This window comes from Bombus terrestris, chromosome 4, assembly GCF_910591885.1.
Source record: "Bombus terrestris chromosome 4, iyBomTerr1.2, whole genome shotgun sequence".
Classification (NCBI taxonomy): domain Eukaryota; kingdom Metazoa; phylum Arthropoda; class Insecta; order Hymenoptera; family Apidae; genus Bombus; species Bombus terrestris.
Genome location: NC_063272.1, coordinates 1,401,160 through 1,415,363, shown reverse-complemented (window position 1 = coordinate 1,415,363; position 14,204 = coordinate 1,401,160). Strand labels below are relative to the sequence as shown.

At 34.8% G+C, this 14,204-nt stretch overlaps 2 protein-coding genes across 2 annotated transcripts; both read right to left on the bottom strand.

The window, feature by feature from the left end:
• Nucleotides 1-2,340: 2,340 nt before the first annotated feature.
• On the bottom strand, nt 2,341-3,802 carry LOC125385011 (ATP-binding cassette sub-family G member 1-like). Its single transcript, XM_048405481.1, has 5 exons — nt 3,443-3,802; nt 3,197-3,365; nt 3,026-3,126; nt 2,783-2,938; nt 2,341-2,685 (listed from the first exon to the last, which is right to left on the bottom strand). Exons 1-5 carry the CDS (start codon nt 3,800-3,802, stop codon nt 2,341-2,343), a joined length of 1,131 nt encoding a protein of 376 aa, XP_048261438.1.
• A 71-nt stretch (nt 3,803-3,873) lies between these two features.
• Nucleotides 3,874-10,184, bottom strand: LOC100644506 (ATP-binding cassette sub-family G member 4). Its single transcript, XM_048405123.1, has 7 exons — nt 9,678-10,184; nt 7,244-7,413; nt 5,314-5,537; nt 4,752-4,869; nt 4,468-4,657; nt 4,162-4,369; nt 3,874-4,058 (listed from the first exon to the last, which is right to left on the bottom strand). The coding sequence occupies exons 1-7, from the start codon at nt 9,678-9,680 to the stop codon at nt 3,874-3,876; spliced, it is 1,098 nt and encodes a 365-aa protein (XP_048261080.1). The 5' UTR covers nt 9,681-10,184.
• Nucleotides 10,185-14,204: the final 4,020 nt, after the last annotated feature.

Genomic DNA, 14,204 nt, shown 5'->3' with positions numbered 1-14,204 from the left:
TAATAACAAAATATTCGCACATAGATACATACTATGTATACTGCAGTGCGTCGTTGTCTCTTGATTATATGTTTGGTTAATTTGCTTATTTACATATAACAATAAGTAGAAATATAAATGATAATTATACAGCAAATCTAAGAATAAGGAAATTTTTGGCCTACTCCTATCTCTATCCTTACTTCATGATTCATAAATTGTTTCTTCGCATACTGTATTAGCTGTATGCAAAATCACCGGTTTAACACCGCTTTATCATTCAATAAACAGTCTGATAATTTGTGATCGAATTAATTCTTAAATTTCAATAAAGAGAAATAGATTGATATCTTGATTGATATTACATCGAAAACAACTTGTCTAAGAGTAAAGAAGAACAAATTCCTGGAAACATTTCAAACATATAGAATGCCTGTAATAAGTACTGTCATAATTATGTTGCAATTACATTAAAGGTAATAAATATACATCGGAATACAATTAATATAATTCGCCTCTACCATAAAGATAAAATACGATAATAAGTTTGCTTTAAATCAAAAGTACTAACAGTAAGTCAAATTTATATTTGATATTGAAATATAAAAATATTTATATGATAATACTTTAATCTACATATATTATTTCTGCCCAGAATTGAGAAACTCATCAAATATATAAGAGAGTAAGATTATTCTGACTCCAACTGTGTGATTACATATTATGATTATGACATGACTACATAGATAATACGAAACGCCATGAAATGAGATCTAATTTAAGTAAGTCAAAGAAAAGTCTATAAATTTTTTGTTTTTTCCTTCTGTTTTTTCTTGTCCAGTTCTTGAATAAATGAACCCGTAGCGATAAGAACAATGCATAGGCCGTGAACAAAATTCTTGTAAAAGTTCCAAAAACCGAAATAATCCTGTTAAAGTCATACTCACATGCCTAATTTGTTTTTTTTTTCATTTTTAATTCTAATTTTTTCTTTTCTTTCTTTTTTTTTTTAATAATATACTCCCTTCACCTCGTTAATTAAACGACTATATCGTAATAAGTATAACAATGTTCAGCATTCCAGACTTAGAAGCAAACGCACAGGCAGCTAGTGATTGGTCAGGTGTGAGCTTTTTACAGTATATGTTTTATCATTTTTTCTTTATCGCTTAAACGTTATAATTATTGAATTATCTATAAATGGAATGACAATATGGATAAGGTTTGCTCGCGATCTCGTAAGAAATCATTTAGTACAAATATGTGTATAGGTATCTCGCCGATATACCTAAGTATCGGACATACATATGTAAATTAATTTTTGGTACTTCAATGCTTCGGCTAAAACTTCTTTTTGTCCGTTAGGTTTAAACGATTAGTGGTCGTTTATCATCAGTGGTATATCTTCGAGATACCTCCCGCATAGACTAATCGTAAGTGAATGTAGTGATGTAAATATCTATAAGAACAATAAAGAATCCGTTCTAATTTTCGTGATTTGTAAATTCTATTGCTTATCTATCAAAAAAAGTCTATGCTGTCGCGTGGTGCACACGCGCTCGTTGGAGGGACCATGAGTCTTGAACGGGCCTAAGGCTCCTGGCGAGTTTGTAATAATTGGCTATAAATGTTTGCACTTCGATTGAGAATGTATAGTACCAACAGTGATCTCTTTTCGGTCTATTATCGATGATTTACAATTTCAATGTAATTCTGGCGCACTCTATTGTGTTAAAAATGCCTAAACTGTGTTCTTTTATGCGTACCATTCGTTTATGTCTACTATTGTTAGTCATCTCACTTGATCGTATGAAACAACATACGTATCTCTTTGAGTTTGCGTGAAATATGAATGTTTTCTTCAACATTTACAATTTGTATTTACATGGCAGAAATTACATTAATTGCAATTGATTTTGGAAATGCGTTATTATGAATGAAGGCTTCCTTTTAAACTTCGGTTCTTTCAAAAAAAACACGAGGTAATGAAGCACTGTACACCCTTCATAATAGAACATTTTAAAGGCGATTTTCTCATTTGGAACATGAGCGTGTAAATGAGACGATGAATTCCAGTAAGTAGAAAGTAGAAAATCTTAATAGTTGACGACAAATGAAAAAAAAAAAAAAAGAAATATTTCATCGCGCTATTTTCAGGCATGTACCTATGTTATGTTATTTTGATACATAAATGTCCGGGTATTTCTATTTTTAGAGAAACAATCGAAATTTAGAATCGTAACCGCGAATTTCCGAAGAAGACTTGTCAGCTTCCACGTTCGGGCTAGATTGAGGTAAAATGAATATTCCTAACACGATGACGACCAAATGATCATCAATTATATTCGGCCACTGTGTGTTTTAACGAAGAGATCGTAACTTCAGTCTCAGTACAAAGTAGGCGATCACTCTCAAGGTAAGCAAAAAACCTGCCAACGCAACGGCGTCTAGCCAGAAGACAGCGTTTTGCATCGACATTTCTTCCAGGAACTTCGTCGGGCTCTTGAAGTGGCAGTAAGCGTCAGAACACTTGAGCTTAGCACGATTATAACCATATACAGAAATCATGGCACCTTCAAAGCTGTACCTGACATAACTCACGTATGAAAGAAACTTGAGATATTTTGGAATGGCATCAAAATTGACGAAGAAACCGGAGAACAGAATGATGGGCACTGACGATACAGGGCCAATAAATACTCCACTCTGCAAGAAGGATAAAATTTGTCGTTTCATTAAGGTCCGAGAGATGACACTAAATAACACAAAAGCAAATTTTATAGATTAGAATATAAAACAGTACCTCTACACTCATCGCTGCACCTATTACTAAACCAATGGATTGCGAAACTAACGCTGTTAATATACATATAGTTAAATACATCATGAATCTATTTGTTTCCAATGGTTGCGACGTCATGAAGTATACGATAATGACGTATGCTATAGAATACACTATCTACAATAAAAATAACAAACACGTTAATTGAAATGAGTGTTCATTGAAAACATAAATGTTGAAATAAAAAGTCTTATATGTACTTACTTGAAAGGGTACATCGGCTAAAGTTCTCGCAAGATAATAAGCTTTCACAGAATACCAGTAATTTAAATGTTCTCTCACGAATACAGCCATTTCTGTCGGAACTATATCAAAAAACGTTGTTAATACATATAGAAAGACAAGGCTTAAGTATTTATCTTGTAGTTCACTTACACGTAAGAATCGTAGGCATCATAGCAGTGAACATGAGAAACATCACCGTAAAGAAGACGCAACCGGCATTACTCATTACCTTTGAGGCCTCATTGCCGATGTCGTAATAAATTGCACCAATGAGGAATCCAACGATTATATGGGAAATCAGCCTTACTCTCGTTAATGTCTACGATAAAAATGATAAAATATCATTAAACAAACGAAATATTACTATTGAACAAAGCTGTGTGCAAGTACACTAACCATGTCTCTTATTTGCGACAAGAATATTCTTTTAAGAAGGATCCAAAATTGGGTACAACTATTCGTTGGAAAGCCAACTTTTTGTTCTATACTCTCCGCACTGTCCAACAAAGAAGTCGTACAAGAAATTGGTATGTTGATTACTGTCCCGCCATTCGGTTGTTTTGTCACACCGTTTGGTATTAAAGCAGATTCAGATTTTGTTTCTTGTTGCGGCGATTCTTTTGCGATATCATTCGATACAGTTTGCACTGCATTTATCGTAGCTTGATGTTGCTGATAATTAGCACATCTACCGTTATTTACTGCCATGACTAATTTGTGCACGCATTCTCCGTGTTCTCCACATGCCACTTCCATAACTAAACGAAATTGTTTTTCCTTTTTTAAATGAAATTTGAATGAATATTCAAGTCTTTAACTTAATAATTTTACCTACCGTAATCCGCTGGATTATGATAACTAGGACATTCCAAACCCATTGACGATAAAAAAGGTACCAGCCCACCAACGTTTCCTTGATATATACACTGGCCCTCGGCCAAAAGGTACAAATGATCGAACATTTCAAACAGTCGAGCGCTTGGTTGATGTATCGTACATATAATAGTCCTTCCTAAGATATCGAAGAAATAAAAACATTTATCAAACAATAGACAGTATTACTAATTATGAGATAGCGATGATTTCATATTTAAGAAATTCGTTGTCACAATTACCTCCTCTGCTTAACGATTTGAGCAAACTTAAACATTGATAACAAGTCGAGCTGTCCAAGCCAGAAGTTGGTTCATCAAAAAACATCACCGGAGGGTTGTTAACAAGTTCCAATGCAATCGATAGCCTTTTTCTCTGCCCTCCACTAAGACAGTGGGTTTGTGTATTGCTCGCGTCGCTTAGGCCGAGCGTTTCGATGATTTCTTCGATCTGCGTTAAACATTATTTTGTTCAAATTATTATTTTAAGTGATTCGGGTACTGTTTCTGCGTTTCATTTGTTTCCAGAGTTTCGTTTTTTCAACGTACCACCACTCTCTTTTCCCTCGCGCTGATGTCTTTTCCTAATTTTAAATTAGCCGAAACAGTCATTGTCTCATAGACCGTTAAATGAGGTAAAAGACGATCGTCTTGCATTATGTAACAGGACATCTTTCGAAATCTTCTCAGATTCCTGTCCTTTCCGTTTATCAAAACAGAACCACTCAAGTGAGATGTTCTGAAAATATAGAATACCGTGATGTTTTCTTTTTATTCAACTTGTATTTTTTTGACTCTTAACATCATATAAATTGTTTGGAAACGTAACTCACTTGTAACCTGCCAAAACGTTCATCAGTGTACTTTTTCCAGCACCTGAAGGACCCATGATAGCGGTCAATTCTCCCGATTGGAATTTACCGTTTACGCATTTTAAAATTGTTTTGTACCCTGCAACGTAAAATACCATAAGATTTATCATCTTTCCTTGTTTCTTTAGTTTTTCGTATTTTCCTATCTCTCCTTTTTTGTACAATATTTTGACGATTTATTTCATATTTCGCATTGGCAAAATCGAGTTAAAATTTTGTCAAATTTACTTGCTCGTGAAGGTAATATACAGAAATTTCATTAAAGCGCAGATTTCGCGAGTGCCTAGATTCTCTAGCTGTGGCCTCTTCACAATCTAATCCAGCTGCACCTCTAAGGTACATTTGGGCCGAAACAGGAGACGATACAGCCTATACATTCCTATTGATTATTTCAGCTAGATTATCGTTGAATATATTTTTAAACAAATTGTCTACCCAATGTGCTTCTATGCACGAATATTTATACGTATCGTTCTCGTTCGTTATGTTTTTTACGTAATGCGTCGTTCTTTCGAAGACCAACCTCTCTTTCTGCCTTCGGATACGCTGTACGCTAGGTTCTTGAACTCAACGTCAACCGGTGGCCTCTTCGGTAAATGCGTCAATGTTACTGCCGGCCTTTTGCCATCCTGTCCTGGACTATGGTTTGGTACTTTTCTCGCGAACATACTACTGCTACACATTGCAACTGCGGTACCATTAGACGCACTACCATTGCAATTGCAATGGAGATTATTTTGCGAGCCACTGGAATACAAAGAAGAAAATATTGCGGTATTCAGAAAGGACTCTTTTACCCGTATTTCAAACATTTCGAGCATTTCGGCCACTTCAGATAATTCAGCTCGATTGAAATAGCTTGAGGAATAGATATTTTGATTCAACAAATTAAATAATTGTTGGTTTTCGTTTCCACGAAAGCGATATTTAAGTCAAACTACCACAAGAAACTAGTCCTACTTTAATAATCGTTAGATTTTTAATTTTCTTCTTTTTCACATTTTTTGTCTCGCTTTAAATATTAGCCCGGTTACGGTACAGTTAGAACATGACTAAGTCTTTTATCCTATACCTGCGAGCATCGCTTTCATTGGTGTAAAATGAATTTTAGAAGCTACGCGATGTTAAGCATACGATGTTCATCGCGTCTGTAATTTAATCGCTCATTTCATTCTAGTTTTAAGGTTTCAACAAAGATAAGGATTAATCGATATCGCGGTCGTATGTACTGTTATCAAAGGGATAATCAATTAAATTTTTGTAAACAAATTTGAACGATTTTGTGTACTTATGAATATACATTAAATATAATTACCAAAAATCTGACTTCGTTGATTTTTGCTTATATTTTTATTTTCGCATCATTTAATTCGAATGTAATGTGTATTTTTGCGAAGGACCACCTGAAAAAGTCAAACGTACCAATACTTTTCCCATATAATTGAACAATAAGTATCTAACCTTAGTTTAAAAACTTTGCGCAGTTTTACTTTGTGAACGACAAATTATATCGATGCTTTGTGAAAGCCTTAAAGCGATCAATGGGAAGACCTTGAGATCCGTTTTAGTCGTATTTGGGATATATTAGTTCGCGTGTTCGATGTTCACTCCATGACCGCGGTGGTCTTTGTTATACATTCTCAATCTAATATATCCAATAAAATTCTGCTTGGTGTATACGAATAAAAAAGAAACAGATAAACTCAAACTAAACTAAGATCTACGATTATCCTTCCCTATTATTAGACACCTATTTAAAAATGGTTATTCAAGCACACAATTAATCACCAAAGTTGGATCTAAGAATATCTCGATCTAAAAATGAACAAAAGTTGATTGTACTACATATGTACGTAAAACTTTAACATCAATTTATAGTATTGAATCCTTGATGAAAGTTCACACGATTATGCGTATACATTATACATTGATCCTCTGCTTAGATTCAGTAAAATAAATAATTTTTGAGCACAGAAAATCTCGAATGAGAAGCAGTATTAGAATGTAAACTGCTTAAAAAGATACTTTTGAAAGGTAATATTGAAAAGACGTTCATCGAAAAGAGGTAACCTTTGCAATCACGCTATCCAATCTTTTTTGTAGAAGGATTCGCACACGATGTCGTTTATTACGCAACTATCAGTAGTATCGACTACATTATTTCTTATTTACACTAGTTATAAAGAATGTAACGATGCGAGACTGTCAGAAAGCTTGATCGCCAAAAGACATACTCGTTCTTATATTTTCTTATATTTTTATGGGAAGCCCGTACGAACGATCGACAGAATCTAAAGTAGTCTTGTTTTTTTCACCTCCTACGTATAAACTTTTCGTTTGATACATCGAAGTTGAAGTCACTTGAAATGCAAATGAAACTTTCTAAGAATTTATGCTTAAAAAATTGTTCAAGTGCTATCTTTCGCGTAATGATTAGCGACTATGCAGCATACCTAAGAACAGCATTGTTCAGACTTTCCAAATGCAGTGAAGGTGGAGGCGATTTAATTGTCACCTGATGACTTCCACCTGGAATGAACTGTACCTGTTCATCTCCACTGTATCTAGATCCTCCTCCACCAGCCAGAGCGAGATTCTTTAAATCTGCCATCATCTGTTGATGCTGGAACCATAAATTCGCCGATTACATCTGATCCCGCTGTAAAAGTTACAGCGATTATAATTTCATTGAAAATTGTTTCTAGCGTCGATCTACTGGTTCATACCGATTGAATTGCCAAATAAAAGAATGAATAGTTTTAAATAACCTGGCAGCAGTTCCTTTTATGTAAAATGTCTAATATCATTTAACATTATTCTATAATAAATAATGTTAAAATTGTTGTTAATGTTAAATAATGTTAATGTAAAAGGATATGGCAAGAAATTCTGTGCAACGCTTCAAAAGTATTCTCAGGATAACATCCATGAATCACACGCATTTGAAGCAAGAACTTTGGAATGGTCGAAACGAGTTTGAGAACAAAGAACTTCTTCCTCCTTGCCTGCAGAGCAACATTTTTTTTCCTTTTTAAGACTTATTGTCGCATTACTAGACGATAAATCCTAAAATTATCTGTCGTACTTGTGGACAGAAATGAATAAATCTTATTCTAATCGATGAACAATGGAAGAGATATTAAATTCAGACAAAGAAATATTAAATTCTGCCTTTCAAGTTCATTTTAACTGTAATTTCTTGCCTTCGAAAGGAGAGAACATTCATTCTTCTCTTACGCCCGATAATGATAGAAAGAACGAAATTCGAACACACGTGTTATTTTCGAAAGATATGATAACGCACCTATAATTATCGGACTATATTACAACTGAATTGAATTTGATTGATTAGCGATGCGATAATCGAGTACTTTCTTGTCGTCTAGATCGATACAATGAATTTACAATTAGGTATGTATTAGATGCTCATAAATGAAATAACCTGAAATGAAATAACACATGCTAAATATTCCGATAGATTGCAAAACATGTGGTTCAGAACATACAAATATATGTTTCGATGAATACAATTTCGATGAGAATGAACGCTTGTTGCTACAGGTGGGCAAATCTTAATCGCTAATCGATCGATCGATCGATCGACATAATCCGTAAATCGATAAATTTTTAATTGAACGTCGCTTACAATTGTTTTTACAAGATACCTACTCACCTATCTATAGATTTAACAAGTAAATGAACAACCTTCGCATTAGAACAAGTTATCGTTGGTAACGATCGATCGAGCCACGATCGTTACAAATATTCGTTTAGATGGTGAAGAATCATATTTTTGTCATTCGGCCAACAAACTCGTAGACGGATTATAATACTAAACTTTTCTGCATAAATCGGTCGCGATCGTACAGGGTCAATGCCCATTGCATCTCTCGAGCATCGCGTTACTCTCGAAAGATCTTTTAAACGAACCTGATAGAAGGGCGGCTATACTTCAATTCCAGCAAATGTCTTGATGAACACATGTGATACGTAGAATCATTGCGATGAAGCATGCTTGTTACAACATTGATTCAACGCATTACAACGATCTGTTTATCACGTACATATTACCAACACACGCTTTACATCAAATTTATTTTGTTGAAATTTCGTGAACAATTTCAACTCCACGTGGCCCAACGAATCTACCTACATAGTTGCTTCTAAGAGGAATAAGATGGAGACGAACAACATCAAGAATTTAACCTTCTACATCGTGAAAACAGGCCGCAGTGGTCTGCCAAGATCGAAACGAATGTCATCATTACCTTTCTTTGTTAACTCGTCTTTGTTAACTTACTGTGATTGATAATCCATTCTCATCGTCGCATTCTACGATGCGACAACCGATTTACGTGCAAGCGTGTGTAAAAAAAGTGAACTTTCCTTTTTTAATCTTTCTAACAATATGTATAATCCCATTCTATCACTGATATATATTAACTATACAATTATAAACATTGCAAGTGTCGCACTAAACATATCGAACATGTGTTTTAATGGCAGTCGCAAATGGGAGAACTATTAAAAAGGGCTGCGAAATTAAATGGGTCATCAGAGGTAATATGTAAAGAAAATGACCCGAAACCACACAAGCTTTGTGTCGTACTTGTAAAGTTACGAATTTTTTAACACTGGAACTGGACTTGACTTTATTTTGCTACCTTTCATAACTCTGCACTTTCGATTTCGGTAAAACAGTGAATGAATAATAAGAAAAAGGAAAAAGAAGAAAATAAGGATTTACGAGTTGCGAGACAGGTAGACAAAAGGGGATGGGTTAAACCTTCAGGTAGGATAAGAGGGCCGCGGGTACAGTGTACGAGTTAAAAATTTATGAAAGTGACTGAACAAGCGTTATGATCATTATAAATAGAGTGAACTCACCATCGGTCGAATTTAAATTTAGGTATCCTAACAGCGTCCGAAATCATACCCCGATGATGACGCTGTGCATTCTCTGCCTCTCCGCCCTTTCTTTGATCGCTGCACTATACACAACGTCGTGTTTCACAAGAAAATAGTGATCACACGGCAATCACAGTAGAACGTGCAGTAACCCAAGATGTACATAGGCTAGCTAGGCCGTAGTGAATCGCTACGATGCGTCTTTGATCCTTGTCTTGACTTTTCCAATGATCGATGAGAAGATTTTCAAATTGCAAGGCCGCATTCGTTTTCGAGGAAAGAGCAGTATTCGATAGGATCACAATTGTCTCCGTTGAGCGTACACGCATAAGCGAAAATCGAGTCGCGAAACAACTAAACGATCCGCAGTACTGTATCCACTGACAGCAGAGAGAAACGATCGCAACACTGTCCAGAATCAGCTGTCGTACTATGCACCACCGTTCGCCTCTACCAACCAAATGAACTGAGCTGTCCGACTCGAAACCAGGGACGACTACCGTCGTCGGAGCCCTCTCCCACTTGCATGTTTCTCTTCCGTCTCTCGATTTCGAGGTTTTGCGAGGTTCTAACCACGCGATCAGATTTGTAAGCGTTCTGCGCTTTGCGTTATCCTGTCATTACCAATGACTCAGGATATTTTCTTCTATTCGCAATTACCTACGACAACAGTAAAATGCCATATGGAGGCACATTCATTTCCCTCCAGTCTATTTCTACTATTTTCTCTGATAGCTACAATTCTTCGATCTATCGCAACTTCATACGAAAATCGAAAATACCGCGAATACATAGGACTAACGACGTAGAACTAGATGTAGGACATTTAATTCTTAATTAACTGACTCTGGCTGTGTCATCAAGTTGAAAAATTACATTTTATTCTCTTCCTTCAGTTCCTTGAGTTTTTTTAGGAGAAGGAAAAACCAATGACTATGGAATATTTTGAATGCTATTTTTCGAAGACGGATGTAATGATACAATGCTCGATATAATGATAGGAATAAATGAAACGGTAGAATATCTGTTTGTAATTTGCGTGCATGATACGCAGCACGGTTTGAAGGCCAAGCATTAACTTTTCTTATCGGAGTGTCATGTTTATGAATTATTCGAGGAATGATAGACAGAGTTTTCTTGCGTGCGTTTGGAAGTTCTATGACAGTTTCAAAAGTCTGGCCGTATAGGTAGGGCTTGCGAACAAGATAGCACGTTCCTGTATCTCCTCGCGCATGCACAACAATGTACCATATTGTCATAGGGTTGAAATTTCCGTGGACGGTTCTGCAAATTTCGACCATGTCGAAATCTATATTTCGTGGCGTGTAAAAGAGAAAGGGCTACATAGAGAAAGAGAAAGGAGCGAATTATATTAGAAGAATTGAGATAGGGAATAGGTGAACGAGACGCGATATTTCAAGAGGGAGCAAGAAAGAAACAAGCAATGGAGAAGGGAGAAAGAGTTACCACATACTGTGGGTCGATACTCTAGCACTAGCTTCACGCTCGGTACAGGTGTACTCGTAACTCGGTACATCTGTACCGAAGAAACGCAGTTCACTCATCGTCAGTGCAAAGAGAGAGTGAGAGAGAATGAGAGAAAGAGAAAGACTAATGTATCCGTATCCAGACGATCGTAGACAAGGGCTACTGCACTTATGAATGAAAATCGAAGTTTAGGTTTGGTTCTGACGCAAACACAACATGCTTATCTACTGTCTCTCTGCATTTTCGCATGCATTTCAGCCGCTTTTAGATACTGTACTGCTATCGGACGGTATAAATCACAATCTCCTATGCGCGATTCTTCCATATCTTCAACGGATTTTTCTACGAGATGAATAACGCTTTTTCTACTTCTTACATAGATGAAACATCAAACGTTTCGATGTTTTTCGTTACATCTGGAAGAAACATAATATTATATTTAAGATTTTTCCTTTTCTCACAAGACAAAGAAATTTTACTACGTGATGCCTTGTTTTCCTACTTGTACTTCCTACAAGTAAACGAACTTTTTCTGTAGATTGCTATCATTTTTACCAAAATTGTAGACACTAATTTTCGATTTTCAAACTATGGAAAGTTAATCTGGAGAATTGAAAATCCCGCGCTACATGTATTCTGCTAACAGCAGAATATTTACTAAACAGCCACTCGACAAACGTAGTCTTTTGCGTTACATGCCAATAGAATTCTAACGATAGATTGTCCCTCGTTTAAAGAAGCCAACTATCGACTCACGTTCAAGAAAGTACGAATGACAATACAAATGTATAAAGTAAAATGTTTTTTTTTTAAAAAAAATATATAGAAATATGTATTTACACTGGTAAATCTATGTTATATCGTTTTTTGTCGAATGAAATGAAATAATGGACTTCGAAAAAGAAGTTATTTCGATGTTCTATTATTATTATTATTTCTATCGTTTTTGATAATACGGTCGAAGTTCGCATCCTTTCTCTGCGTCATTTAGTCATTATTCCGCCTTACTAAAGCGGGAACTGCTGTTATGTGCGGTACATATGCACTAAACTAAACAACATATTTATGTTGATCCGATAAGTGTGTTATAAATTAAATTACTAAATATTCAGTCTCATGCGTACAATGAACACGTGACTAATCGTGTGTCGACCTATTTTTCACTGATTCCGTTCGTAAACGCAAACGACTCGGTGTAATCGGAGGTATTCTTACGAGCCAATTTTTTGGGTAATCGGCTAGTCTGTTTTGGTATTCTATTATAAGAGAACATACTGTTCAGAATTGTCACTAGAACGTCGAACATGCGTATACCAAATTGCACGAGGCTAATATGACATAAAATAATAATTTCGTATAAACTTTCAGAAATTTCATATGTTTTGCAAGTTGAATAAGAATAATAAGTTTTAAGAATGTACTTACATTTTAAAAAGTTCGATAATATTTTAAAAATTCTTCATCAACAAATTAATCACGTACTATAATTTTCTTTGTAATTTTCAAAGAACTTGTTTCATCTTACTATGAGTCATTCACACGTGTTTTATATCTATAAGTAAATATAAGTAAATATATCTACAATGTAGAACAATGTCTTGAAACTATATACCAATCTTTTTACAGCGAACATTTCTTCAGTTCTTGTTTCAAATATTCTTCAGTTGTTTGGTTCACAGTAAGAAAATTTACAGTAGGAATTCTAAGAAATATAAATACCTAAAGAAGAAAGTTTCTACTTGCATTCCACATCTTCAATTACGATCGTACAATACATAGGTACTTGAGTAGTATTTCGTTGTAGCTGTGAGTCCATAGAATTATTCTCAATGTTTAAAGTTACGCAATTTATATCTAGGTATAAACTTAGATTATTATTACGTTAAACATATATCACGTTAATATATTTAATTATATTTCAATCATGATCATGGCAAGTCTTCGATTTTGGAACGACAAATTATAAACGACAATTTATATTGTACTTTACCATGCATCTTTTTTATTAAGACGACCATCGGTATATATACATATGTACACATATATTTATACATATTTCCATAATTAATTGGATTAAAATTACGTCTTGAGCATATATCGCAGTCTAGTGAATGTTGCTTTGTTTTAATTACATAGTAGTATGTGTTTATATATTCATGTAGTTCTTGACATCACGGTCTTCAGTGCAACTGTACTTGATTTGACGTCTGAAACGCGGATAGCAAATATCCCCTCTGACTAGATACATTAGAACAAAGAAACTGAGAATCGACTTTGGCTTTAACGTGATTTCATTTCGACTCGTATACAGATAAATAATGCTTATCTCTAAGTATTCTGATTTTAACATCTTCTGATATCACATTGAAGTTGTTAATTTGATCTTTTGATTATATGCTTGACTTGAGATAATGAGTAATATCACTTTAATCAATGAGTTGAACGGTAGTCAATTTTTCAGTGGTATTTCTTTCAAATAAAACGATACACGTGAACGAACTGCACAAATATGTAGTAAAAGATAGCAATATTACAGATGTTTTCAAGGAAATCTGAAATTATTATCAAGCATGAAATTCTTTTATCATGCACATGTTCTTATCTTATAATTGTAAAATAAAAACTACTGTTTTGTAAAAAGGACCGGTTAGGTATTATATTCCTACATTTTCAATATTCATTTTATAAATATAATATACTATTCTATTGTGAACTTTATGTTGTTGGAATATATACAAGATATGTATTGCACTGAAATGAATGAATAGCTGTAATTATAAAGGTATAAAAATAGAGTTATATGTTATCGTATAAGACGGTGTAAGTGGATGCAATATAGGCATAGAAAGAGAACGCTGCACGGAGGTCTTTTCTGTCTTTGTCTGTCAATCAGGCATGATATTGATGCTGCTCGTTAATCTGTGTAACATTTGCACATTCATTGTACGAATGTATATGCATTATTAGGACAAGGACACAAAGGGCTTCTATGCAGCGTTCTCTTTCTATTCCTGTATG

Coding starts and splice junctions, on each gene's coding strand:
- LOC125385011 (XM_048405481.1), bottom strand. CDS start 3,802: ATGGAAGTGGCATGTGGAGAACACGGAGAATGCGTGCACAAATTAGTC. Junction 3,127..3,196: donor GATGCCTACGATTCTTACGT/GTAAGTGAACTA, acceptor TTTTTGATATAG/TTCCGACAGAAATGGCTGTA. Junction 2,686..2,782: donor GTGCAGCGATGAGTGTAGAG/GTACTGTTTTAT, acceptor TCCTTCTTGCAG/AGTGGAGTATTTATTGGCCC.
- LOC100644506 (XM_048405123.1), bottom strand. Junction 4,870..5,313: donor ATCCGAAGGCAGAAAGAGAG/GTTGGTCTTCGA, acceptor TTTACGTTGCAG/GGTACAAAACAATTTTAAAA. Junction 4,370..4,467: donor CGAGGGAAAAGAGAGTGGTG/GTACGTTGAAAA, acceptor TGTTTAACGCAG/ATCGAAGAAATCATCGAAAC.